Raw genomic sequence first — 24,455 nt, forward strand, 5'->3', positions numbered from 1 at the left:
GGGCCGTGGGAGTCCTGGGCCGCCACAGGCGTGGGCAGGGCAGGGAACAGCGCTGCCGGAGGGGGTGGGGGCGGATTTCGAGAAACCTGAGCTGGTGCCAGAAAGGTCCGCGCGGGGCAAGGAAGGCCGCGGCGCACAGCTCTGGGCCCGCGAAGCCGAGGAGGGGCTGGGGTCGCGGCGGTGGGAGCCTGGTCGGATCAGGGCGTGGCTTGGAAGTCGGCGACGGATTGGACGCGAGGGAGCGGTGGGGTGGGGCCGGGGCGGGGGCGCGGACCCTGAGACCACCCCGAGGTGGGCCCCGGCGGCGCCGGGTCGCGGCGGGAATTTTCGGGCAGCGAGTGACTCAGCCCCGCGAAGGCCCACCACTGCGGGCGCGTGAGGTGTGCGGGGACCGGGGGTGGGGGTCCGGCGCGGGAATTGGAAAGGGGCGACCGAGGGGCCGCCAGGCGGAGAGGGACTAGGGGAGCTGCGGTTCCGGGAGACCCTGTCCTCACCGGGGCAGCGGGAGAGAGGCTCCTCCAGGTGGTGGGGACCGGGCGGGGCGGGGCTCCCCCAGGTGGTGGGGGCGGGGCGCGGCGGCGGGGGCGGGGCGGCGGGACACCGCCTCCCGCCGTCTCTGGGCAGCTCCCGCCCGGCGCGCTCAGAAGCTCTTCTGCTCCGGCTCTGGTCCCCGGGCCATGGGGTTCCTCCGCGAGGCCGCCCTGTGTGCGGCGTGACGGGCGGCTCAGGTGAGGTCGGCACGGACCGGAGAGGGTGGGCGCGGGGCCCGGGGAGGGCGCGGCACGTGCCGCGGGGCCCGGGCGCCGCCCCCTCCTCTCCTACCTCCTGCTTCTCCCCCAGCCTGGGGGCCCCGGGGAGGCCCGGCCTGCCGTCGCCTTCATGACCGCCCCTTTTGTCCCACCCGGAACAAGCCCGATGCCCCGCCTGCTTCGGAAGCGCTCGCGCCCAAAGCCCGCCGCCCAACTTAGGGGGCTGCTCACTTGCCCAGTCTGATCGCCCGGGTCACCTCCACGCCCCGGCACCGACCTCCTGCAAGGTTCCTAGCAGCGGCCCCACCTTGCGTGCACACGCCCCCGGACTCTGCTTCCCGCCCTGACCCCAGCACCAAACTGATCCTCCCGGCCTACTTGCACAGCTCACACCCCTTTGTCCTGCCCTAACCGACCCCCGCCGCCCCACACACACACACACAGACACACACAGATTGGCGCCGCGTGGGCAAATGAGTTTTGATTCTTTAAGTTAAGACACAAAACCACCCAGTCGTTTGATTTGGGAGATATCTTCATAAGAGCCTTGGTAATTAAGCAACAACTGCCCCACCCCACGCCGACCCCACTCCCAACTCATGGAGCTTGCTTTTCCAGGTCCCCCTGGTCCCCCGCCACTGCCACTTTGCTCTGACACATCTTGAGTTTGAGACCTTGGCCCTTCCTGTCCTAACCCTCCCACGGGCTACTGCTCCCTCCTGTGTCCTTCCAACAAGGGCTGCCTGTACTGACCTCTCCCTCTGTGCCCCCAGATGGTCACCATGGGCCAGTGCTACTACAATGAGAGCGTCGGCTTCTTCTACAACAACAGTGGCAAGGAGCTCAGCTCCCACTGGCGGCCCAAAGATGTGGTTGTGGTGGCACTGGGGCTGACTGTCAGCGTGCTGGTACTTCTGACCAACCTGCTGGTCATCGCGGCCATCGCCTCCAACCGCCGCTTCCACCAGCCCATTTACTACCTGCTCGGCAACCTGGCCGCCGCCGACCTCTTTGCCGGGGTCGCCTATCTCTTCCTCATGTTCCACACAGGCCCGCGCACAGCCCGGCTCTCACTTCGGTGCTGGTTCTTGCGGCAGGGCCTGTTGGACACGAGCCTGACGGCGTCCGTGGCCACCCTTCTGGCCATTGCCGTGGAGCGACACCGCAGTGTGATGGCCGTGCAGCTGCACAGCAGCCTGCCCCGAGGCCGGGTCGTCATGCTCATCGTGGGCGTGTGGGTGGCCGCGCTGGGCCTGGGGCTGCTGCCCGCCCACTTCTGGCACTGCCTCTGCGCCCTGGACCGCTGCTCACGCATGGCCCCCCTGCTCAGCCGCTCCTACCTGGCCGTCTGGGCCCTGTCCAGCCTGCTCGTCTTCCTGCTCATGGTGGCCGTGTACACGCGCATTTTCTTCTATGTGAGGAGGCGGGTGCAACGCATGGCAGAACATGTCAGCTGCCACCCCCGCTACCATGAAACCACGCTCAGCCTGGTCAAGACCGTTGTCATCATCCTGGGTGAGTGGCACCCTGCTTCCCAACTCCTGCAGGACTGATAGAGCGTGATGGGAGGGGATGATTTGGGTGGGGAATGTTCTCCAAGGAGGTAATTAATACCTGAGCAGAGGCAAGGGAAGAGTTCCAAGCAGAGGGAACAGAATGTGAGCGCCCCAAACAGGACCAGCCCTGTGCCTCCAAAGAGGGGAGAAGGCCCACGTGACTGGCCTGTGAGGAGAGAAGGTCAGCACGGCCTCGAAGGACACAGACAGGAGTCATATTTTGCTCTGAGTTCCATGCGAAGCCCTTAAGAGTTCTTAGCCAGGAGTAATAAAGTCTGGCTGTTGAATGTGGAATGCTGTGGGTGGGGGAGGTACACACACCACCCCCAAGAAACAAAGAGCAACTCTTCCCAACCATTCTTTTTCCCCCACTGAGTAACCAGCCAGTCCCATGGTGACATCCTTTCCCCCAAAGAACAAATCTCCATGTAGAAATGTCCAGGGTCCTGTCCACCATGTACCAGTTAGGAAGGGTGTCCCTCTGGCAGACAAATCAGAGAACGGTTTCCCCTTTTAGCAGTTCTGCACCCTCCTGCTGCAAAGGCAGCCAGATAGGCAGCTCTTCCCTGCAAACTGCACAGCTGTTGCCCAAGCTCTGGGGCCATTGCAACAGCTGGCCTTGCTCACATCAGGCTCTGTCCCACAGGGGCATTTGTGGTCTGCTGGACGCCGGGCCAGGTGGTGCTGCTCCTGGATGGTCTGGACTGCAAGTCCTGCAACGTCCTGGCTGTGGAGAAATATTTCCTACTCTTAGCCGAGGTCAACTCGCTGGTCAACGCCGTGGTGTACTCATGCCGAGATGCTGAGATGCGCCGTACCTTCCGCCATCTCCTCTGCTGTCTGTGCCTCCGCCGGTCCACCCACAAGTCTGTTCGCTACATGCCCTCCACCCAGACAGGCACTCGCATCATGCTTCCTGAGAATGGCCATTCCCTGATGGACTCCACCCTTTAGCTAACCTTGGACTTCAGCGCCGTACAGCACATGCCAGATCGCCGCCCCTGGCCACTTGTGGATGCTCCTGGCTCTACCCAATCTGTGGGCCAGACTTAAAGGCAGACCCTCAGTCTGGCGTGGCATGAAACCACTGCCCCCTACCCAGGCACACAACTGTGCGTGTCTCAGGGCCTGCAGGTCGCTGTCATCTAAGCACCTGGTAGAGAGTTGAATGAGGTACAGGAATCCGGCTCTTCAGCCATCTCAGGTTGTGGGGCTTTTTAAAGGACCTTTTTTCCTATTTTTACTGCACGTGCCTGATAAGCCCTATGGACTGCTTCCTTGTCCATGGTGGTATGGGTAAATAAAGGTGGGCGAGATGAGGGCTTTCTCAGGCCACGCTGCCCAGTGCAACAGTGTAAAAAGGACGGACCATGGGTGGCCCATCTGCCTAAGGCTGGTTGTGTAGGGGCACAGACTGAGGAGTGCTGAGCGTGAACTGGGAAAGGTTTATGGCCCCTTGCAGCCTCCAGGGGTCTTGCCTGTCCCCATAAGAACTGAGGGGGTCTACAAGGAGGGTGTGATATAAGGAGTAAACCTTTTCGCTCTGAGGTCTCCAAAGCCTTTTCTGTTGTAAGCTTAATCTCTCTGTCCCTATGTCCCAGAATTGTCTACCTCAGCTCAGGCTGAGCTGGGATCCTTCATCATGGCATCTCCTGGGCCCTGTTCCCATTCCCCTTTGGTGTTTGCATGGCTATGGCTCCATCTCTCTTGTTGTTCCCTTTTGCCTCTGTCTCCTCCACCTGTTCCCCTGCCTTCATCTTGTCACCTGCCTCTCTGTCTCCATCCTCTGGAACCCAGAGTGATCTCTGGCTTGTGTGAGCCTTCCCTCTCCTGCCTGCCCCTTTGTCTGAGTCCAGATTAATAGGTGTGTCTATCCCATTGCCCATTCCATCACCGAGATACAGACCTGTGGGCTAAGGGTAGTGGGCTCCATGGACCAGAATGCAGGATTTTAGCACTGCCATTTCTTAAGCTCCTCTGATGTGCCCGGCACACTGGTAAGCATTCTAGGTGCATTATTTAATCACCACCTGCATCTTGTGGCATAGGTATTATATATATTTTCAGGTGAGGACAGTGGCTCAGCGAGATTGAGATTTGGCCTATGGTTACATAGTTTCAAAAGGGCATTAGAGATGCATCAAGGGACTAGAGAGGCCCCTGAGGAAAGGACTTCAGATTTCCACAAAGTCCGGAGTTGGTCACAAGCCCAGCCTGGCTTTCCCCACTTCACGCTATGGTCTCAGATGTGCTAGACCCATGATGAGTCCCCTCTCAGATGCTAGGCACAGAGTAAACCAGAATCTGGATTCTCTGCTTCCACACCTAGCCAGAATTTGAACCCAGGCCTCCCATCAGAAGCTGAATTCTTAAACTAAAGCATGCATTGCCAAAGAACCAAAAACATGTAGGTCTTTCTACATTAAATGGGGCTGGGTTTCCCTCTGGGAAAACTCTCCCTGCCCTACATCAGCTCTGTGAGGAGGCAGGAATAAACTGAGGTACTTCTCCAGGGTCCAAGGTGGGCAGTGTGGCTCCTTGAGCTTGGGGCCTGAATCTCTGGAAGTGATGACCTAGGCCAGCACCTTCTACCACATGGGTGGGTACATAGTCCTCGTCTCCATGGCCGGCTGGACAGAAGCATCACTTTGGGTGCCAAGGCAGCCAACCATTCCTATGCAGTGGGAACCCCCAGTGCTCTCCAAAGGTAGCTCTGTTTCACCTGCTCTGAGCTGGCTGCTCTTGCCTCAGCATCTTCCAGGTTCTAACCCACACTCTTCTGATCTTTGGGATCTTGTCCCATCAGTTTTTCCCTCTCTTGTAGGTCTCTTCTCTCCACCATGTGACTTCAGGTTTTTGTCTCAGGTGGTCCCTGAACCCCCTCCCCGCACCACTGTTCTCTGAAAGATGCCAAAGTTACCCACTACTTTTCAGGTCTCCTATGTTGTGCTGCACTAGTGGCTGACCTTTTGTACAGTGTACCGACTCTGCATGGTTCCCACATGTTCTAGTACTTCCTGTTACTAGGGCCATGTGTCGGGTTTCCTTCTTCAGGGAGCTTTCCCAGGTGGTTATTACGCTAGCATACATCATTCATTTCCATTCCCTTCGGAGTGCCTGAATCCAATCACACCAGCTGGTGTTTGCATTTCCTCTCCAGCAGCAATGGGAAGAAGATGGGCCCTGTCCTGAAGCGTTCCCAGGAGTTTGAGGTCCCTTTAGCAGCCTGCATCTGGAGTCTGTCCCCAGAACAAACAGGCTCTAGGAGGTCCCATGACTTTGGAGAAGTGATTTATGTCCAAGAATAAATCCTTTTCACTCACACAAGAATGGTCTTATGCCTGGAGTCCTAACAGCTAGAAACAAAGGCCTGTGAAGATTTGCTCTGATTCGGGGATGCATCACAGGGTAGGTCCTCAGAAAGCATCCTTCACGTGCTAGCGGAATGCTGTAGAGCAAAATAATGAATAAAGCAAGGTCACTCTTAAGGTGGACCTTGAAAGGTGAATAGAACTGATTTCTGCAACTGAGAAAATCACTCAGTGTTAACCTCCCAGCCACCATCACCACACATAACCTGTGCCCCCTATGGAACACTAGAGGTGGGGGGAGAGGGAGCCAGGAGACTGGAAGCCCAAGTGACCCACCTGATGGCACTGAAGCTGAGGGGAGCCTTAGCGCACTGAGCAGGGGTCAGGGCTCAGGGCTTCTGGAGATGAATAGGGGCGGCCCTGTGGATGGGGTTCAGAAAGGCAAGGGAGGGTCTGAGAAGGAAGGAGGGGGCTTGGAGGACGAGTGGAGTGCTCTGAGCAGTTACGACTGAGTTGTGTAGGTCCCTGAGGAGTGGGATGCTCTGAGACATGAGAGCCTGGGAGGAAGAGTGCGGCGGGGGAGGCTCTGAGAAGTGAGGTCCCTGAGGAGTGGGGGATCTAAGGAGGTGTGGGGGGCTCTCTGAGAAGCGGGTAGCTCCAAGGAGGTGGGCGGGCTCTAAGGAGTAAGGTGACTCTGAGCAGGCGTGGTTGCTCCGAGGAGGTGTGGGAGGTGGGGGTCTCTGAAGCAGCGTAAAGCCGGCGTTGCCCTGTCACGCTGGAGGAGGGTGGGGGTGGAAAGCGCCGTTGCCACAGCAACCCTCAACAGGGTCTCAGGAAGAAGAAAGGGGCTGTTAGGGGCGGGCCTATGGGCGGGGCGCGGCGGCCTGGGCGGCGGCGGTTGGCTAATGGAGATGGTAGGACGAGTCCCTGGGCGGGGCACGGTCGCCTGGCTGGCGGCGATTGGCCGGAGGCGAGGTGGGGGGCGGGACCCGGGGCGCACGCTCGGCGCACCGACGGCGGCAGTTGGCTGAGACCCCCACGCGAGCTCTCCCGGCTAGGTGGATCCCGGTGGAGCGCCCGCCTGGCCAGGCCGCTCATGGACCTCCCGCAGCGCCCGCCGCGCCCCGCGCCGCCGCTCCCTGCCTCACGCCGCTCGCCGCCCGGGCCCCCGCCGGGCTCCGACACGGGCGACCTCCTCGCGAGATCATGGCCATCACCGACCAGGGCCTGGACGAGGCGCAGGCCAGGTGCTGGCGCGGGCTCGGCGGGGGCCACCCGAAGTCGCTTTAGGGAAGGGGGCGGGCCGAGGAGCCAGGGCCGGGGCGGCTGGAGACGTGAGGGGTGAGCAGGGTGCAGGCTGAGGGATGGGGGGGTGAGTCTCTGTGCGGAGAGGGAGGGGCGGATGGGGGGGTGGAGCTTGAGTAGGACTGAAGGAGGGTTCTGAGGCCGAAGGGGTGTTTGGGGTTAAAATGGAACGGATTCAAAGGGGGCTTAGCAGTAGGGGATGGGTTTTAGGAGCTCGTGCTGGGGGAAGAGGGATGGATTTAAGGGGAGTTTGTGGATGGAGAGGTTTATGGTGAACGGTGGTTTCAGGGTTTGTGGATGTAAGGGGGAAGAGGAGTTTGGGGGTGTGTAAGGGCTGAGAGATGGGTGCACACGGGATTTGTGAAGAATGGACAACTGAATGAATCGGTGGTGTTTATGAGGATGGGAAGTTTGGGGGGCTGGTAATGGAGAATGAGTTGTGGGAAATGGGAATCGGGAATTGAAGAGATGGTGTGATTTGGTTTGGGAGACAGCCAGAAAAAAGGTTAGTGGGGGAGCTGGGTGGGGGACGGAGGACCCCTTTTTTTTTGTCAGCGAATATTTATAAGACACTATGGGTGGAGCACGGACCTGGGTGCTGATCTCAAGCTCATGGTTTGAGGGAGAGAAAGTAAGTAGCAAAAATAAGTATAAGTTGTGAGAAAAGCCGTGAGTAAAGAGATGGCAAGCTGTGGGAAGCCAGGAGAGGGCACAGCACCTTCAGAGGCCCCAGGGTGGGGAAGGGTAGGAAGAAAGTAGAGCCAGGGACGGAAAGTCCCCAGTAGAGCAGAGAGAGTCTGGAACCAGGATCACATGGGGCCAAGTCTCAGGAAGGAGTCTGAATTTTATTTCAGTTGCAGTGGGGAAATTATAGTGGCTTTAAGACCACCTGTCCCACTTACCTCCACCCACCACTTGTCAGCCAGCCAGGATTGGTAAAGCGTGCTTCACAAGGCGGCCCATTGTGTTTGGGGGCCAGCTTGAATTATTAGACAGTAGTAAAGCACAGAATGACATCCTTTTGGAAGATGAGGTCTTGTTGAATGGGACTCGGTTGGGGGTAAAGGATGGTCCCTGTAGATGGGACCAGGGTCTGGTGGTGTGGATTGTGCAGTGCCTAGAACCTTCCAGTGAGGAGGGGTTACAAAGCCAAGTGAACAGCAGCCCCAGGAAAGGAAGAGGCAAGGAAAAGGTGGATATGGCAGGCATTTATTCTTCTAACTTTCTTTCCTTTGCTTCTTGTGGAATGTCGACTCTCTCCGCAGTTTCATGGCCTCTATCTGGAAAGTTAAGAGTGTCACACACACATACCCCCACCCCCACACCACTGGAGCACTGTGCTAGATGCTACAGAAACCAAGATGGCTAAGATGTTTTCTGCCTTCTCCGAGCTCATTCAGAAGTAGGGTGTGTGGCAGACAAGTCATCATAATAGGAGTGTGCCCAGTAGAGATAATTCCTGCACAAAAGAGCTGGGCCAGGAGAAGGTGCCCTTCTGTGATGCCTTGTCTGCTAAGCCAGTCTGAGAGCAAAGGGAATACTTTCCTTTGTATTCCGAGGGCTGTGCACAGTGCTTGGCCCTAGCATTCAGTAAAGTTTTATGGCATTTAGATTCTGGAAGGATTGGTAGGAGCTGGGGAGGGGGAAAATGGGCTCTTCACACCCAGGAACCACAGGAGCAGTGCTCTGGGTGCTTGTGGAGCTACCCGTGTTCCTTCTGTGCTAGGCTAGGAGTTGCTTAAGAAGCGAACTCTGCCCAGGTGTGGCCTTCCTCTATGTGTCACCCTGCACAGTCTCCAGGCTGCTACTTTTTTCCTGTAGCCATCTCTTGAGATTCTAGACTCCCCTAGGTAGGCTTTAGAATGAAATGCAGTCAGTCACCTCTTTCTGCTGTTCTCAGAGTCCATTTTCTTTTAAGGCTAAGAAACTGAATGGGGGGCATTATACTTGCTTTACAACATAGCTGTTAGGTAAATGATTCCTGGTTTCTCCCTGAGGTAGAAAGATCCCTGGGGCTTTTATTTTGAGACTTTGGAAGCTTCACATCTGCCCCACTTCTTGCATAGCCTTTAGGTAAATCCAAGGCCCTAAGGGTCCACCCAAGTCCAGACACCAGTCTTCAGTCCTAAAGTGGGCGGGCCACTTACTCCACTCTGGAGAAAACAGAGCTTGGGTGGGTCTGTTCCTCATAGAAAGCCCCACAGCCTGGTAGATTATCAACCTGGGCGGGGAAGCAGGGTGTCTTTCCTGATCAGCCAACTAGGTGAGGCCTTTGTGAGTCTTTCCAACCCTGCCCTCTCTCTGTGCCCTGCCGACCGCTTCACAGCCCCTGGAGTGAGTTTAGCTCAACTGGATAGCAAGAAAGAGTTTTTCATCTCAGATGTGAGGCCCTCCCAGCCTACTTGCTCACCATTCGTGTGTTTAAGAAGGAAAGCACACCTACCCTCCTTAAACCTGGATTCTTTCTTACACCTTTCTCCGTAGTTAGGAAGGCAGCTTCACATGCTTGTACATAATTCATTTTGTCATTATAGCTGAATAGTCTTGCAATAGTGAACTGTGTATTGTTCTTCCTTCTGGCTACACGGATAGTAGAAGGGACACTGGGGGCTTTGGAGTGCACTGTCTTGGTTGAAATTCAACCCACGTCAGCTGGAGACTTCCTGTGTGAGGGATAACCAGTCTATCCCCTTCAATGACCTTATGACCTTCTTTGGTGACACCCTGAGTTCTTCCTGGAGAAGGGACAGTTTTGTGTTTTCTGATTTGGACCTTTCACTGATCACATTCTCGTTCATTTCTTATATGGGACCAGGAAGGCAGAAAAATTTCTCTCATTTGCCAAGGATTTTCTGAGTATGTCACTCTAATCATGCGTAGCTTTATTTTTTATAATAATAAATTTTACAACATTGCGAAGTGTACATAGTTTTTTTTTTTTTCATTTGCTTCTTCTGAATACCTTTATGAAGGGTTTATGAGGTTATCAGACTAGGGTTGAGGGGTCCTCTGTCAGGACGGTCAGGCTCCAAAGTTCTTCCCTCCTCCCTGAGTTATTTTTTTTAATATTTATTTTATTTATTTACTTATTTTATTTATTTTTGGCTGTGTCGGATCTTAGTTGCAGCACAGGGGATCTTCATTGAGGCGTGTGGGATCTTTCATTGTGGCACACGGGTTCTTAGTTGTGGCGTGCGGGCTTCTCTCTAGTTGTGGCGAGTGGGTTTTCTCTCCTGTAGTTGCAGCGCACAGGTTCCAGGGCGCGTGCGCTCTCTAGTTTGCGGCATGCAGGCTCTCTAGTTGAGGTGCACAAGTTCAGTAGTTGTGGCACATGGACTTAGGTGTTTAGTTGCCCCTCAGCATCTTACTTCCCTGACCAGGGATCGAACCTGCGTCCCCTGCATTGGAAAGCAGATTCTTTACCACTGGACCATCAGGGAAGTCCCCTCCCAGAGTTCTTAACCAGTGTTTGAATTATGGGACCCTTTGAAAATCTGGTGCCATCTCTGGGTTCCACCCCCCTCCAACCATGCCCCCTGACAGTGTGCTTATGTACCACACCTTTGAGAATCCTGAGGCCTCAGGTGTCCTGGGGCCTGGATGCTGCCACTTAGCAGTGGTGGACTCACTTTTTGTCTAGTAGTGAGATTCCTAAGAAGTCAGTGTGAAAACTCTACAGCTGGGAAGGCTAGGGTTGAGTTTTGGAAACCTGATTTAAAAAAGAATCAGGTGGACTTCCCTGTTGGCACAGTGGTTAAGAAGCCACCTGCCAATGCAGGGGACGCAAGTTTGGCCCCTGGTCTGGGAAGATCCCACATGCCGCAGAGCAACTAAGCCCATGTGCCACAACTACTGAGCCTGTGCTCTAGAGCCCACGAGCCACAACTACTGAGACCACACAGTGCAACTACTAAAGCCCGAATGCACTAGGGCCCGTGTGCCACAACTACTTAGCCCTCATGCTGCAACTACTGAAGCCCACATGCCTAGAGCCCGTGCTCTACAAGAGAAGACACTGCACTGAGAAGCCCGTGCACCATGGCAACGAATAGGCCCCGCTCGCCACAACTAGAGAAACCCCGCGCGTAGCAACAAAGATGCAACACAGCTAAAATCTTTTTAAAAATCTTTGCCTCAGACTTCCTGGATGGTGCAGTGGTTGGGAATCCGCCTGCCAATGCAGGGGACACGGGTTCGAGCCCTGCTCTGGGAAGATTCCACATGCCACGGAGCTAAGCCCATGTGCCACAACAACTGAGCCTGTGCTCTAGAGCCCGTGAGCCACAACTATTGAGCCCATGTGCTGCAGCTATTGAAGCCCACGTGCCTAGAGCCCATGCTCCACAACGAGAGAAGCCACTACAATGAGGAGCCCGCACACCACAGTGAAGGGTAGCCCCTACTCGCAGCAACTAGAGAAAGCCTGTGTGCAGCAACGAAGACCCAACACAGCCAATAAATAAATAAAATAAATAAATTTATTAAAAAAAAAAATCTTTGCCTCTTCAACAACAAAAAAATCCTCCTTTAAAAAAAAAAAGAAGAAGCAGAATGATCAACAGTGTCATCCTGGAGACCTGGTCTCCAGACCTGATGTTCTGGAAGAGGCAGCTGAAGAGGACAGGCCCTTCAAGTCATTCTACATGTTGGAAGGACAGGTGGGTTGTGCCACCAGATTGGCAGATTTGGCTGTTGTGGTCATTTCTGGACCTTTTGCTTGCAAGGCATGCAGATACTCTAGAGAGCCACAGTGTCCAATATGGTAGACGCTTATCATGTGTCTCTGTAAACTAAAATGAATTAAAAGTAAACACTCAGGGACTTCCCTGGTGGTCCAGTGGTTAAGACTCCATGCTTCCAATGCAGGGCGCCAGGGTTTGATCCCTGGTCGGGGAACTAGATCCCACATGCATGCCACAACTAAAAGCCTGCATTCCACAACTAAGAGCCTGCATTCCACAACTAAAGATCCCATGTGTGTTGGGCTTCCTAGGTGGCGCAGTGGTTGAGAATCCGCCTGCCAATGCAGAGGACATGGGTTTGATCCCTGCTCCAGGAAGATCCCACGTGCCACGGAGCAACTAAGCCCGTGAGCCAAAAAAAAAAAAGATCCCATGTGTGCAGCCAAAATAAATAAATATTTTAAAAAATTAAATTAAATTAAACATTCAGTTCTTTAGTCACACTAGCTACATCCCAAGTACTCAGTAGCCACATGTGGCTAGTGGCTACTGTATTAGTGCTGGTAAAGAACATTTCCATCATTGCAGGAAATTCTAGACAGCGGTGCTCTGGAGCAATGCGTCTCTTAGCTGGACCTGCAGCAGGTCTCTGCAGAAATCTTATTGCACATGCCATGGAGCAGCTAAGCCCCTGTGCCACAACTGCTGAGCCACAACTAGTGAGTCTGTGCTCTAGAGCCCTCAAGCCACAGCTACTGAAGCCCATGCGCCCAGAGCCCATGGTCTGCAACAAGAGAAGCCACTGCATTGAGAAGCCCACGCACTGCAACAAAGAGTAGCCCCCTCTCGCCACAGCCCACATGCAGCAACAAAGACCCAACGAAGCCAAAAAATGTTAATAAATAAATAAATTAAGTGGAGATGATAGTGTGTCACATTTCAATTTTCATGAATCATTTTACCTCAAAAATGGTTAATCTGACAAGCAGAAATTATTTTTGTCCTTAGGTTGTGTTTGTGGGCATAAGGAATTTTAAATTAATCACAAGGGTAACATATTAGCATTGTTTTTCCTACTTAATGTAGAAAGAAAGAAAATTAGCAATGAACAAATAAAAATCAGAAAATAGTTGATTTTTTTTTCTCTAGATGAAACATTTGATTTGGGGCCATGGGGCCCTGTTGTTTCAGGATCTGTTTATATTTTCAACCTAAGGAAACTGAGTTTCAAAAGTCCCAGGGTTGTTTCTATATTTCCTTTACATAGTCTATAAAACCATAGCTCAAATTTGTGTCGGTTTGTTGAACTTGAGTATAATAGAAAATGATCATTGGGGAATGGTAATAAGGTTTTTAGGGCCAAAAAAACTTTACATAGAACGAATAAAAATATGATGGAGAATGGTCACTATTATGCATGTGTTAAGAATAAACTATAGGGCACGTGGGGTGGTGTACCTAAAACTAAAAAGACCATATTTAGAGGTTGGCTTTTAGGCAACATAGCAGATACTGTAATTAGGGCCGTCATAGCTTTCCTTAGGAAGAAACGATTTCTCTGAACTTTTTTTAAATTTGATTTTTACATATATGACTCGTTATGTATTTTCTACTAGTCAAAATTTGCATGACTTTCTTCTTAATTCCTCCAGTATTTCTGCAGACTTTGCTTGGAATGTGGATTAAATTCTGAATATTAAAAGGCGATGATGACAGAAGTTTGACTATCCTTAGAACGTACTCAGCTGGCAAGGCAGGTACTGTCAAGTGAATGGTGTGCCCCTCGCCTTGGTACCTCTGGGATACTAAATATGGGAACACAGGCCTGTAGAAGTCTGCACATTAATGCATATCAGAGAGCATTCAGCTTTCAGCACACCCATCGAAGAGTGCAAGGGGTCAGAAGAGGAATTTATGGTTTGGAATTTCCTAAAGCTAGATAGCATTAGCATGAGAGGATATATTAGTCCAAACCAGGAAGTAAAATTTCAGAACTGAAATTTTCTTTTTCGTCACCCTTAAGGAGGTTCTGTAGGTACCAGGCAACTTGGTGCCCAGCAGCCTGTGTTCTTAGCCTGCTTACAGGTTTTAGCTCTGCTCCTAGGTTAACATGCTTAGCTCTGCTTGGTCTAGTGCCAAAGGAAAGTCTTGCTGTCCTTGGTGTTCTTTCCCTAAGAGTTGGATTTTGTTGGTTTTAAAACAATTTCCTGAAGCTATCTAGGATCACAGCAAAATCCCTTTTGAAGTGGTTTTATCAAGAGGTAAAGCGATATGCAGAACATTTCAGAAAAGTTCCATAAATGAGCAGGTCTCACTCAGTCGTTTAAGTGACAGTTACTGAGTGCCGCTGTCAGAATACAGTGGTTGTTGATGAAAATGACAGACATTTCTTTCTCTCATTTAAACCTCCCAGTAACCCTAGGAAGTGAGTGGTTTCACTGAGTTTCTAGATGAGGAATTGGACCTGAGTGAGTAAGAACTTGCCTGAGGTCAGACAACTAGGGGGTGGTTGGATGGAGATTTGGTCTTGTTCTCTCTCTCTTTTATTTTTTATAAATTTTGTTTTGTTTCTTGTTTGTTTTTGGCTGTGTTGGGTCTTCATTGCTGCGCACAGTCTTCCTCTAGTTGCAGCAAGCAGGGGCTACTTTTCGTTGCGGTGCGCGGGTTTCTCGGTGCAGTGGCTTCTCTTGTTGCGGAGCCGGGCTCCAGGGGTGCGGGTTTCAGTAGTTGCAGCACGCAGGCTCAGGAGTTGTGGCACGTGGGCTCACTAGAACATGACATCATTCCGGCTCAGAGGAGCTCAGAGGTGATGTAGTGCCGTGGGAGATTAGAAAGCTGGACGAAGGCTTCAGAAGATGTTTTTTAAAGTTCCTTGTCATGAATTTAATCTCAGTTTCTCACTAAACCTTCCTTTTGTGCCAGGTCTGGGGATGCAGCAGTGAGTCCCAAAAGCTCACAGTGCAGGAGAGGCAGACACTGGAGAGCGCAGCACAGGGGTGACCAGAAAGAGGGTGACGAGGGTTCGATCAGCCAGGACAAGGGAGACTACCTGTCAGCAAGATGAGAGCCTATGGAATGTGCACCATGGGACACTAGAAGCCAACTGAAGTTGGGCTGGGACAGAAGCACACCCCTAAGAGATGACTGTGATCTGGATGAGAGGCTTTGCCTAGCCCAAGAAGGAATGGCATTCCAGGCTGGGGCAAGCATGTGTGCAGGGAAGGCGTGCAACGTGAAAGCATGCAGTGTCCTTCTGTCAGGCAGTGTGCCTTCAAGGGGGGACTCGGTGGGGTGACTGCCTTCTTTAGCTGCTGTCCAATTGAGCATGGCCTTGAACTCCTTGCCAAGCAAGGAGTGAGCGTGAAGTTTATTCTGTATAAGTACTTCTCGAAGTACTCCAGCCTTTCCAAGGTACTGGTCCTGGATCAGGAGAAAGTTCAATAGTCATTAACTCCTGGGACTTCCCTGGTGGCGCAGTGGTTAACAACCTGCCTGCCAATGCAGGGGACACGAGTTTGATCCCTGCTCCAGGAAGATCCCACGTGCCGCGGAGCAACTAGGCCCATGAGCCGCAATTATTGAGCCTGCGTGCTGCAACTACTGAAGCCTGTGTGCTTAGAGCCCATGCTCCACAACAAGAGAAGCCACTGCAACAAGAAGCCTGCGCACCGCAACAAAGAATAGCTCCTTCTCGCCACAGCTAGAGAAAGCCCATGTGCAGCAATGGAGACCCAATGCAGCCAATAAATAAATAAATAAACATTTATTTTTTTTTTGGCACACGGGCTTAGTTGCTCCGCAGCATGTGGGATCTTCCTGGAGCTGGGATCGAACCCGTGACCTCTGCATTGGCAGGCGGATTCTTAACCACTGCACCACCTAGGAAGCCCCTAAACATTTATTTTTTAAAAATAAATTAGCTCGCCTCTACCATCCATTCTTCAGAGATGTCTTGAGACATTCATTTCTCTTTCAGATCGAGCCCTCCAGTGAGTTAAAGGCTCCTGATCCTATTTCTCATTGAAGCAGCATTCTCCTTTGTTCATCACTTCTTTCTTCCCAAATGTAGTGTCTTTTTTGGTGTGTCTTTTTTTCGTTTTCTTTCTTTTTTTTCTTTTGCCGTACCATATGGCTTGTGTGATCTTAGTTTCCCTGCCAGGGATTGAACCCAGGCCTCAGCAGTGAAAGCACCAAGTCCTAACCACTGGACCGCCAGGGAATTCTCCAAATCTAGTGTCTTAGCCATCATCCTTTTTGATCATCTCTCTTGTCATGCAGCACTACTAAACCCCTAATATTTTCTTTTCATTCCTAGAGTGGATGAGTGCCCCTTGTGGGCTCAGCCCTAGAACAGAGACCAAGGAGAGGGGCTGCCAGCCCAGCCCTGTGTGCCTTTGGCCTCTGCTCCCTTCTTTGACTGTGGCACCTAGCAGTTCTCACCCTAATTTTTGATCCTCCACTTGCCCCACTTAAGTCTAGAGATGTCAGAGCTCTGCCTTCAAATTCTCCATTTCTGCTCTGCTAGTTTGACATCTCTAGCCTCTACCTTTCCTTCAGTTCAGTTCAAAAAATCTTTGCTCAGTTAGCGTGCCAAGTATGGGACTGGCCTGGAGTTTCTGAAATGAGTAAGTTGAGGCCGTCATCATGCCCAGGCCAGGCGTGGTAAATGCTTTAAACAGAACAGAGGAGGGAGGAATGAATCCAGGCTAGGACAGGCCAACCCATCAGAGTCTTGGACTTGACAGAGAAGTAGGACTTCCCCAAGTCCAGAGAAGGAAGAAGGTCAGAAAGATGCTGGTGAAGATCCTCAAAGGCCTTGCTAAGGGGTTTGAGTTTATTGGAGCAGGTGCTGAGAAGCCATTTCACCTTTTACGCAGGAGAGAGATTCTGATCTCTCTGTGGTTTTGAGTAAGAAATTTAATAGTAGTGGATTTGTTTGTTTGTTTGTTTGGCTGTGTTGGGTCTTTCTTGATGCGTGCAGGCTTTCTCTAGTTGTGGCGAGCGGCGGCTACTCTTTGTTGTGGTGCGTGGGCTTCTCAGTGCAGTGGCTTCTCTTGTTGCAGAGCACACGCTCTAGGCGCACGGGCTTCAGTAGTTGCAGCACGCGGGCTCAGTAGTTGTGGCTCAAGAGCTCAGTAGTTGTGGTTTGTGGGCTCTAGAGCGCAGGCTCAGTAGTTGTGGCACAAAGGCTTAGTTGCTCCGAGGCATGTGGGATCTTCCTGGACCAGGGATCGAACCCGCGTCCCCTGCATTGGCAGGCGGGTTCTTAACCACTGTGCCACCAGGGAAGTCCTGGCAGTAGTGTTGATCATGACCAATCCACGGGCAAATTAGGAAATAAGGACATTATAATGAGCTTTTCACAGACTTAAATTTATTCCATTTAAAGGTTGCACTTTCATTCAAGTCCGCAGAGTTTTCTTTGTGTTGTATTAAATAATTTTCCTTGTTTCCTGATGCCAAAGCTACCTCCTGACCCAAGGCTTCATTTTGCTACTGTAATCATTTCTATGGTTGAACTTGCGTATCAGTTCATATTCTCAACCCCCATTTACGTAGCTGTTTTTGTTTCATTGTTTGTAGGTTTGTCTTTAGAATGACTCTACTAATGATTGATGGCACCGACTATGGTTTGATTTTTCCCAGTTTTACTTTTACAAAGAAGCTTATTTTAAAATGCCAGGGCATTTGCCTCCTGGGCTACATTCCTTTCTGGAACTTGGCATCCTCTGTGAATTTCTAGGTTTTCCATCAAGACTTTATTTCCTCAGGGTAGGGAACACGTCTTCTGATTTTTATTCTTTACCTAGGTCTGTCTGCAGGAGATGCATGGTATTATTGACTGGTTTTGTCAGCTAGAACAGTCCTTCTAGGACTGAGAATAATTAAGGCGATTTGATTCCATTTTTTGTTGAGGTATTAGAATTATTGTCTCTCTCAGGGAAGCTTTTTCAACAAGCATCCTATTCTAGGGACTTCCCTGGTGGCACAGTGGTTAAGAATCCATCTGCCAATGTAGGGGACACGGGTTCAATCCCTGGTCTGGGAAGATCCCACATGCCATGGAGCAACTAAGCCCTTGTGCTGCAACTACTGAGCCCTTGTGCTGCAACTACTGAAGCCTGTATGCCTAGAGCCTGTGTTCTGCAACAAGAGAAGCCACTGCACTGAGAAGCCCCTGCACCGCAACGAAGAGTAGCCCCAGCTCGCCACAACTAGAGAAAGCCCATGCACAACAACTGAGACTCAATGCAGCCATAAATAAATGAATAAATAAATTTATTTTTTTAAAGTATCCTAAAGGATAAGGTCTCTGAATATATCTCTAAATCAAATTCCTCAGTAATTTAAAATGATACCTTGTTTAGGAAATAAGTCAGACAGAAAAAGACAAATAATGTATGTTTTTCCTAATATGTGAAATCTAAAAAATAAAACAAATAGAACAGAAACAGACTCACAGATACAGCGAACAAACTAGTGGTTGCCAGAGGGGAGAGGGCTGGGGGAGAGGTGAAATAGGCGAAGGGGGTTAAAAGGTACAAACTACTAGGTATAAAATAAGTTACAAGGATGTAATGTACAGCACAGGAATATAGCCAATATTTTATAATAACTTTGGAGTAAAAGCTATAAAAATATTGAATTACTATGGTGTATACCTGAAACTAACGTAACATTGTAAGGCAAATATACGCCAATAAAAAATAAGTAAATAAATAAATACCTCCAAAATAAATAAATAAGTAAAACAATACCTTGTTCAGGAAAGCAGATTGTTCCATCATTTGGAAAAGTAAATTATAGCTAAAATTCGAAGCTATAGTACACTGTTGATAGAAGCCAGGAGGTGACGTACCTTCTATTCATTCCCACCTTCCTTTTTCCTTATACAGTGGCCAGTATATACTAGCACTTCAAAAAATGTTTGTCCTATAAATATTGAATAAGTGGAGTTGGAGGTTGATAAAGTTGTATGCGTGCATTTTCTGGCGTGATTCTATGTGACTCAGTCGGTTTGTTACAGATTGGTTTTGTTTAGCATTGGTTTTGAAAGGATACTCACAGATGTGTTCTTTAATTTAGATTATCCTCGTAAGTGTCTTTATTTAAAGGATTTATGATTTCTCCTTCAGTGGCATTTTACTTCTTCATAAACATTAACATTTTGTTTTGTTTTAATGCCGATCCTTGGTTGGGTAGAACATGTCATGTACTTGCTAGAGGTGCCAGCACAGACTTTTTTTTTTCCCCACACTCCTCATTCACTGCCTTACCATCTGTTCAGTTATCTCAGCTGTCTGTTGCTATGAAGCAAATTACCACAGACGTAATGCTGAAAACAACATATCTTTATGATCTGTTTCCACAGGCAGGAATCTGGGCACAGCTGAGCTGGGTCCTCTGTCAGGGTCTCACAAGGCTTCCAGTCAAGGTGTTGGCTGGTCTGTGTTCCTATCTGAAGCTCGGGGTCGCCTCTCAGTCTCGCAGGGTTGTGGCAGAACTGTTGCTTGCAGTTGCAGGACTGAGGTTCTTGTTTTTCTTGCTGGCTGTCAGCTGGTGTCTGCTCTCAGCTCCAAGAGGCTGCCTGCAGTTCCCCGTTACCGGCGCTCTCACAACATGGCAGTTGGTGTCAAGGCCAACAGGTGACGTTCCCCAGTCCTCTAAGGTCCAGTCATAGATGATGTAACCTAACCACGGGTGAGACTGTACCATCACCTTTGCCAATCTGCAAGTCACAGATTCTGCCCAGACTCAAGGAGAGAGGATTATACTCAGTGGGGGTCCCCTTAGGGTGTGCCTGTCACAGAAATTAATTCATCCCCTTTGGTGATGCTGTGAAGTCACTGGTCTGTCATACTTTACATAATCATTCATGGTTTGCTGTCAGCTGTTTGTTCGCCTCTAGGCCAAGAACATGCTCAAAGGTTAGACATTTGTTTACTTTTCATAATAAACCACAGAAACATTCTGTGAAATTACTTTATGTTCATTCAAAGGTGCTTTATACTGTATCTAAAGTAAAAGGTTTTATAAGCAGGAAACTGACCTGGGAATTTCTAGAAGCCCCTTTGAGAAGCAGAGCAGCCAGCTTCATTCTCTGTCCTGGTATTTTTAGAGGTACATTTACAGAGGATAACAAGCTGTAACTGGGGTCCATTTTCATTAATGGTAATTACTGCTTGTGTGGAAGGAAAACATTTTGGCATTATATCCTGTGTGAGCAATTACTGTATACTGTATAAGAAAGCCCAACGTTTGGGTTCAGCTTTACAGAACACCAAGTCTCATCCCCCATTAACATTTTCATATTTGGGATTCAGAAACATGTATCTGACTTCTGCACCCCAACCCAAGCCTTTTGAAAGGCAGCCCACAGGGGCACAGGGTGAATTTGGAAGGCATTTGGAAATAAGGACATCCTCCCATAAATTTACAGTACAGTGAGTTGTGGCAGATGTTTGACTTTTCTCATGGTATTAATCATATTTGACTTTCAGTCATGAAGTTATTGATTTTCAGGTACAGATGCTTGGATGACAGCATTACAGGATTTGAAATCATAATAACAGTAAATGTTAAAATAATGGCATAGTGGGACTTCCCTGGTGGTGCAGTGGTTAACACTCCATGCTCCCAAAGCAGGGGGCCCGGGTTCGATCCCTGGTCAGGGAACTAGATCCCACATGCGTGCCGCAACTAAGAGGAGCCTGTGAGCTGCAACTAAGGAGTATACCTGCTGCAACGAAAGACCCAGAGCAACCTAAATAAATAAATTTTAAAAAATTAAAATTAAAAAAATGACATAGTACGCATCAAAGGTGTTCACCGAAGTTCTGACACGTGTACACACAATTGAAATTGCAGTTCTCCTCACTCTGTCTCTTGCATTATCAAATCCCCTCCCTAGACTGGGTGTACTAGAGTCTCCTATCTTTAAAAACACACAAGGACACAAAAACCTCCCTTGACTCTCCCTATCTTGATTTGTACCTGGGATTTGTTTTAATCAGGTATGGTAAGATGAAAGACAGAGACAACTTTGAAAGAAGAGTCTATCACTTGGACTTCCTGAGAGGAGGAGGCAGGCCACACCATGCAGGGCCACCTGGGGAAGCACTGCATGAGGAGGTCCTTAGGGAGGCAGAAGAAGGGAGGCGAAAGCATGACCTGGAAACTTTATTGTGATTTCCATGGGAAGGAAAGGGCAAGGCAGGGCAGACAATCTGAGCAAGTTTAGGATTGGAAAGTTTCAATAATTTTGGCAGGCTCTGGGTGATAGAGTTGGTCTCTCCTTATTTGGTACCTGGCCCTGGGGTGATTTAGGGCTTGGGGCATCTTTTTTTTTTTTTTTTTTTTTTTTTTTTGGCTGTGCTGGGTCTTAGTTGCTTTAGTTGTAGAGTACTGGATCTTTCGTTGCGGCATGCAAGAATCTAGTTCCCTGAGCAGGGATTGAACCTGGGTCCCCTGCCTTGGGAGTGCGACGTCTTAGCCACTGGACCACCAGGGAGGTCCCAGGGCTGGGAGCATCCTGACGGGTGCTGAGAGTTAGATAAAAGAGGTAGTTGGGGGCTTCCCTGGTACCGAAGTGGTTAAGAATCTGCCTGCCAGAGCAGGGGACACAGGTTCAATCCCTGGTTGGGGAGGATCCCACATGCCGCGGAGCAACCAAGCCCGTGTGCCACAACCACTAAGCCTGTGCTCTAGAGCCCATGAGCCACAACAAATGAGCCCACGTGCTGCAAATACTGAAACTCATGCACCTAGAGCCCGTGCTTCGCAACAAGAGAAGCCACTGCAATGAGAAGCCCGTGCATCACAGCGAAGAGTAGCCCCCCTCACCGCAACTACAGAAAGCCCACACACAGCAACAGAGACCCAAAGCAGGCAATAAATAAAAATAAATTAATTTTAAAAAAAGATAGTTGGGAGTGTAAGCTTTGGATTTGAGTTTGCATAGGAAAGGCATGCCCTCAGGCAAGTTGTTTGCTCCATCTGGATTTAGCTAGCCCTGGGAAGGACCCTCTCTCCCTGCCCCAGGCTGTCAAAGACAGAAAAATTTTAAAGCTGATTAATACACACCCTTTCTTTTAGCACTTGCTGCCTGTCTTTACTTTCTTTTGTGATCAAGTGTCAAAGACTTTGTGGTTGCTACTTCCACTCCCTCTCCCACCTCCACCCTCCCTCTCCCAACCTTCTCCTCCCTCTGCTGAGTCACCAGTGACCTCCATGTTGCTAAATCCAAGGTCTCTTCCCCCACTTCATCTCTCAGAAGCATTTCTCACAGATTACTCTTCTCTCTTTGAAACTGTTCTTGGTTCCTCCCCACTGGGAGTTTGGGTCCCAGTCTCTTCTGCAGGATTTTCTCATCTGCTTGACCCCTACAAGCCCAGATGCCTGAGCCTGGGGCCTGGGCACCTCTCCATCGACAGTCTCCTATGGTGATTCCTTTAAGTCTTGTGGCTTTAAGTGCCATCTCTATGCCCAGGACTCTGTCTTTATGTTGTTTATCTCCAGCCTTGAGTCTGTGTCCGTGTGCCCACCTGATACCTCCTCTTGGCTAACTCATAGGGATCTCAGGTGTAACCTGATTGAAGCACAGCCCTCCTTCCCAGACCCTCCTCCCCCAAACCTGCTGCCCTCCAGTCTCTCCTATTGAAGTTGATGGTATTTCCAACTATCCAGTTGCTCAGACCTAAAACTAGTCGTTATCCTTGAACCTCCTCTTTCCCTAAAACCTCACACCAGTTTATCAGGAGGTCCTGTTGATTCCATTCCCCAAACCAAAGGTCCATCTACTTTTTATGTCTACTACCATAACTCTAAACCAAGCCAGCAGCATTTCTGGACTGTTGTCACTGTAGTAGCCTCCAGATTTGGCTGGAGGCTACTCCAGCCTGGCTCCACATTTGCCTTCTGGCCCAGTCTCCAGAGAACAGTGGTTAAGAATCCACCTGCCAATGCAGGGGACACAGGTTCAATCCCTGGGCCGGGAAGATCCCACATGCCTTGGAGCAACTAAGCCCGTGCGCCACAACTACTGAGCCTGCGCTCTAGAGCCCTCGAGCCACAACTATTGAGCCCACGTGCCACAACTACTGAAGCCCGTGCATTTAGAGCCCATGCTCTGCAACAAGAGAAGCCACCACGAGAAGCCCACACATCACAACGAAGACCCAACACAGCCAATAAATAAAACGGATAAATAAATTTTTAAAAAATAAAATGCAGTTTGCTTAAGGATAGGCAAATGGATCAATGGAATAGAATTGAAAGTGCAGAAATACACCCACACATCTATGGTCAACGGACTTTTCACAAGGGAGTCAAAACCATTCAATGGGGAAAGAAGCCACAGATGGTGCTGGTAAAGCTGGATCTCCACATGCAGAAGAATGAGGTTGGACCCTTAGTTTACACCTTGTACAAAAATTAACTCAAATGGATGAAACACCTAAGTAAAAGAGCTAATCCTATTTAAAAAAAAAAAAAACTAGTAGATGAGAACATAGGCATAAACATTTGTAACCCTGAATTACTCCATGGCTTCTTAGATATGACCCCTAAAGCACAAGCAACAAAAGAGAAAAATAGATGAATTTGATTTCATCAAAATGAAAAACTTTTGTGCTTCGGAGAACACTATAAAGAGAGTCAAAAGACAACTCATGGAATGGGAGAAAAGATTTGCAAATCATATATCTGTTTAGTGTCTAGTATCCAGAATATATAAGGAACTCTTACAACTAAAAAATAAAAAAACAAATAGCCCAGTTTAAAAATGAACAAAGGGGGACTCCCTTGGTAGTGTAGTGGTTAAGAATCTGCCTGCCAATGCAGGGGACACGGGTTCAATCCCTGGTCGGGGAGGATTCCACGTGCCTTGGAGCAACTAAGCCTGTGTGCTACAGCTACTGAAACCCGTGCACCTAGAGCCCATGATCTGCTGCAAGAGAAGCCACTGCAATGAGAAGCCTGCACACCACAACGAAGAGTAAGCCTCGCTCACCACAACTAGAGAAAGCCTGGGTGTAGCAACAAAAACCCAACGCAGCCAATAAATTAATTAATTAATTTTTTAAAAAAGTTAAGCAGAGTCACCTATGACCCAGCCATTCTCCCTAGACATATGCTCACACAAAAACTTGTACACGCATGTTAATAGCAGCATTATTCATAATAGCCAAAAGGTGGAAAAAACCCAAATGTCCATCAAGTGATGAATAGATAAAATATATTCAAACAATGGAGTATTAGTTGGCCATAAAAAGGAATGAAGCAATGATACACAGCATCTTGGATGAACCATGAAAACATGCTATGTGAAAGAAGCCAGTCACAAAAGACCACGTACTGTATGATTTCCATTTATATGAAATCATACAGACAGATCTGTAGAGGCAGGTTAGTGGTTGCTGAGTAGCAGGAGAGGGAAATGTAGAATGACTACTAATGAGAACAGGGTTTCTTCTTGGGGTGACGAAAACTTCCTGGAATTAGGCAGTGGTGATAGCTGCACGTCATGAGTTTGCTAAAAGCCACTGAATTATATATACGCTTAAGGGTGAACTTTGCGGTGTGTGAATCACATCTCAAAAAAATCAACACTAATAAAAATGCAGTACGTGTCATGTGAAAACCACTCTGTAATATCCTCCATTGCTTCCTGTATTTTCTGTCGCCAACTGTGACAAATGACCACGGACTTAGTGGCTTAAAAAACACAATTTGTTATCTTGCATTTCTGTAGGTTCCAAGCCCCTGGCTCTCACCGGGCTAAAATCAAGGTGTCAGCAGGGCATTCCTTCTGGAGGCTCTGGGGAGAGTCCACTGCCTTGCCTTCTCCAGCTT

The 24,455-nt window shown here is 49.6% G+C and overlaps 2 protein-coding genes and 1 non-coding gene across 4 annotated transcripts in view; all 3 read left to right on the plus strand.

Moving 5' to 3' along the window:
* The first annotated feature begins 614 nt into the window (after window positions 1-614).
* Window positions 615-5,615, plus strand: LPAR2 (lysophosphatidic acid receptor 2). 2 transcript variants are annotated; one of them, XM_057709344.1, is made up of 3 exons: window positions 615-728; window positions 1,523-2,264; window positions 2,952-5,615. In XM_057709344.1, the coding sequence occupies exons 2-3, from the start codon at window positions 1,523-1,525 to the stop codon at window positions 3,257-3,259; spliced, it is 1,050 nt and encodes a 349-aa protein (XP_057565327.1). In that variant the 5' UTR covers window positions 615-728; the 3' UTR covers window positions 3,260-5,615. The 2 variants fall into 2 exon arrangements, with proteins under 2 accessions (XP_057565327.1, XP_057565329.1); XM_057709346.1 differs by having other exon boundaries at window positions 696-733.
* Window positions 5,616-6,655: 1,040 nt separating this feature from the next.
* Window positions 6,656-24,455, plus strand: part of PBX4 (PBX homeobox 4) — a 49,675-nt gene continuing 31,875 nt past the window's right edge. The window contains 2 exon segments of the mRNA XM_057710473.1: window positions 6,656-6,812; window positions 6,815-6,863. Coding sequence (XP_057566456.1) covers window positions 6,713-6,812; window positions 6,815-6,863 — 149 coding nt within the window. The 5' untranslated portion in view covers window positions 6,656-6,712.
* Window positions 20,207-20,279, plus strand: TRNAW-CCA (transfer RNA tryptophan (anticodon CCA)). The gene has a single exon. It is a non-coding gene; the product is annotated as a tRNA-Trp (tRNA).

The sequence above is a fragment of the Hippopotamus amphibius genome, chromosome 15, assembly GCF_030028045.1.
Source record: "Hippopotamus amphibius kiboko isolate mHipAmp2 chromosome 15, mHipAmp2.hap2, whole genome shotgun sequence".
In the NCBI taxonomy this organism is placed as follows: domain Eukaryota; kingdom Metazoa; phylum Chordata; class Mammalia; order Artiodactyla; family Hippopotamidae; genus Hippopotamus; species Hippopotamus amphibius.

Coding starts and splice junctions, on each gene's coding strand:
- LPAR2 (XM_057709344.1), top strand. CDS start 1,523: ATGGTCACCATGGGCCAGTGCTACTACAATGAGAGCGTCGGCTTCTTC. Junction 2,265..2,951: donor GACCGTTGTCATCATCCTGG/GTGAGTGGCACC, acceptor TCTGTCCCACAG/GGGCATTTGTGGTCTGCTGG.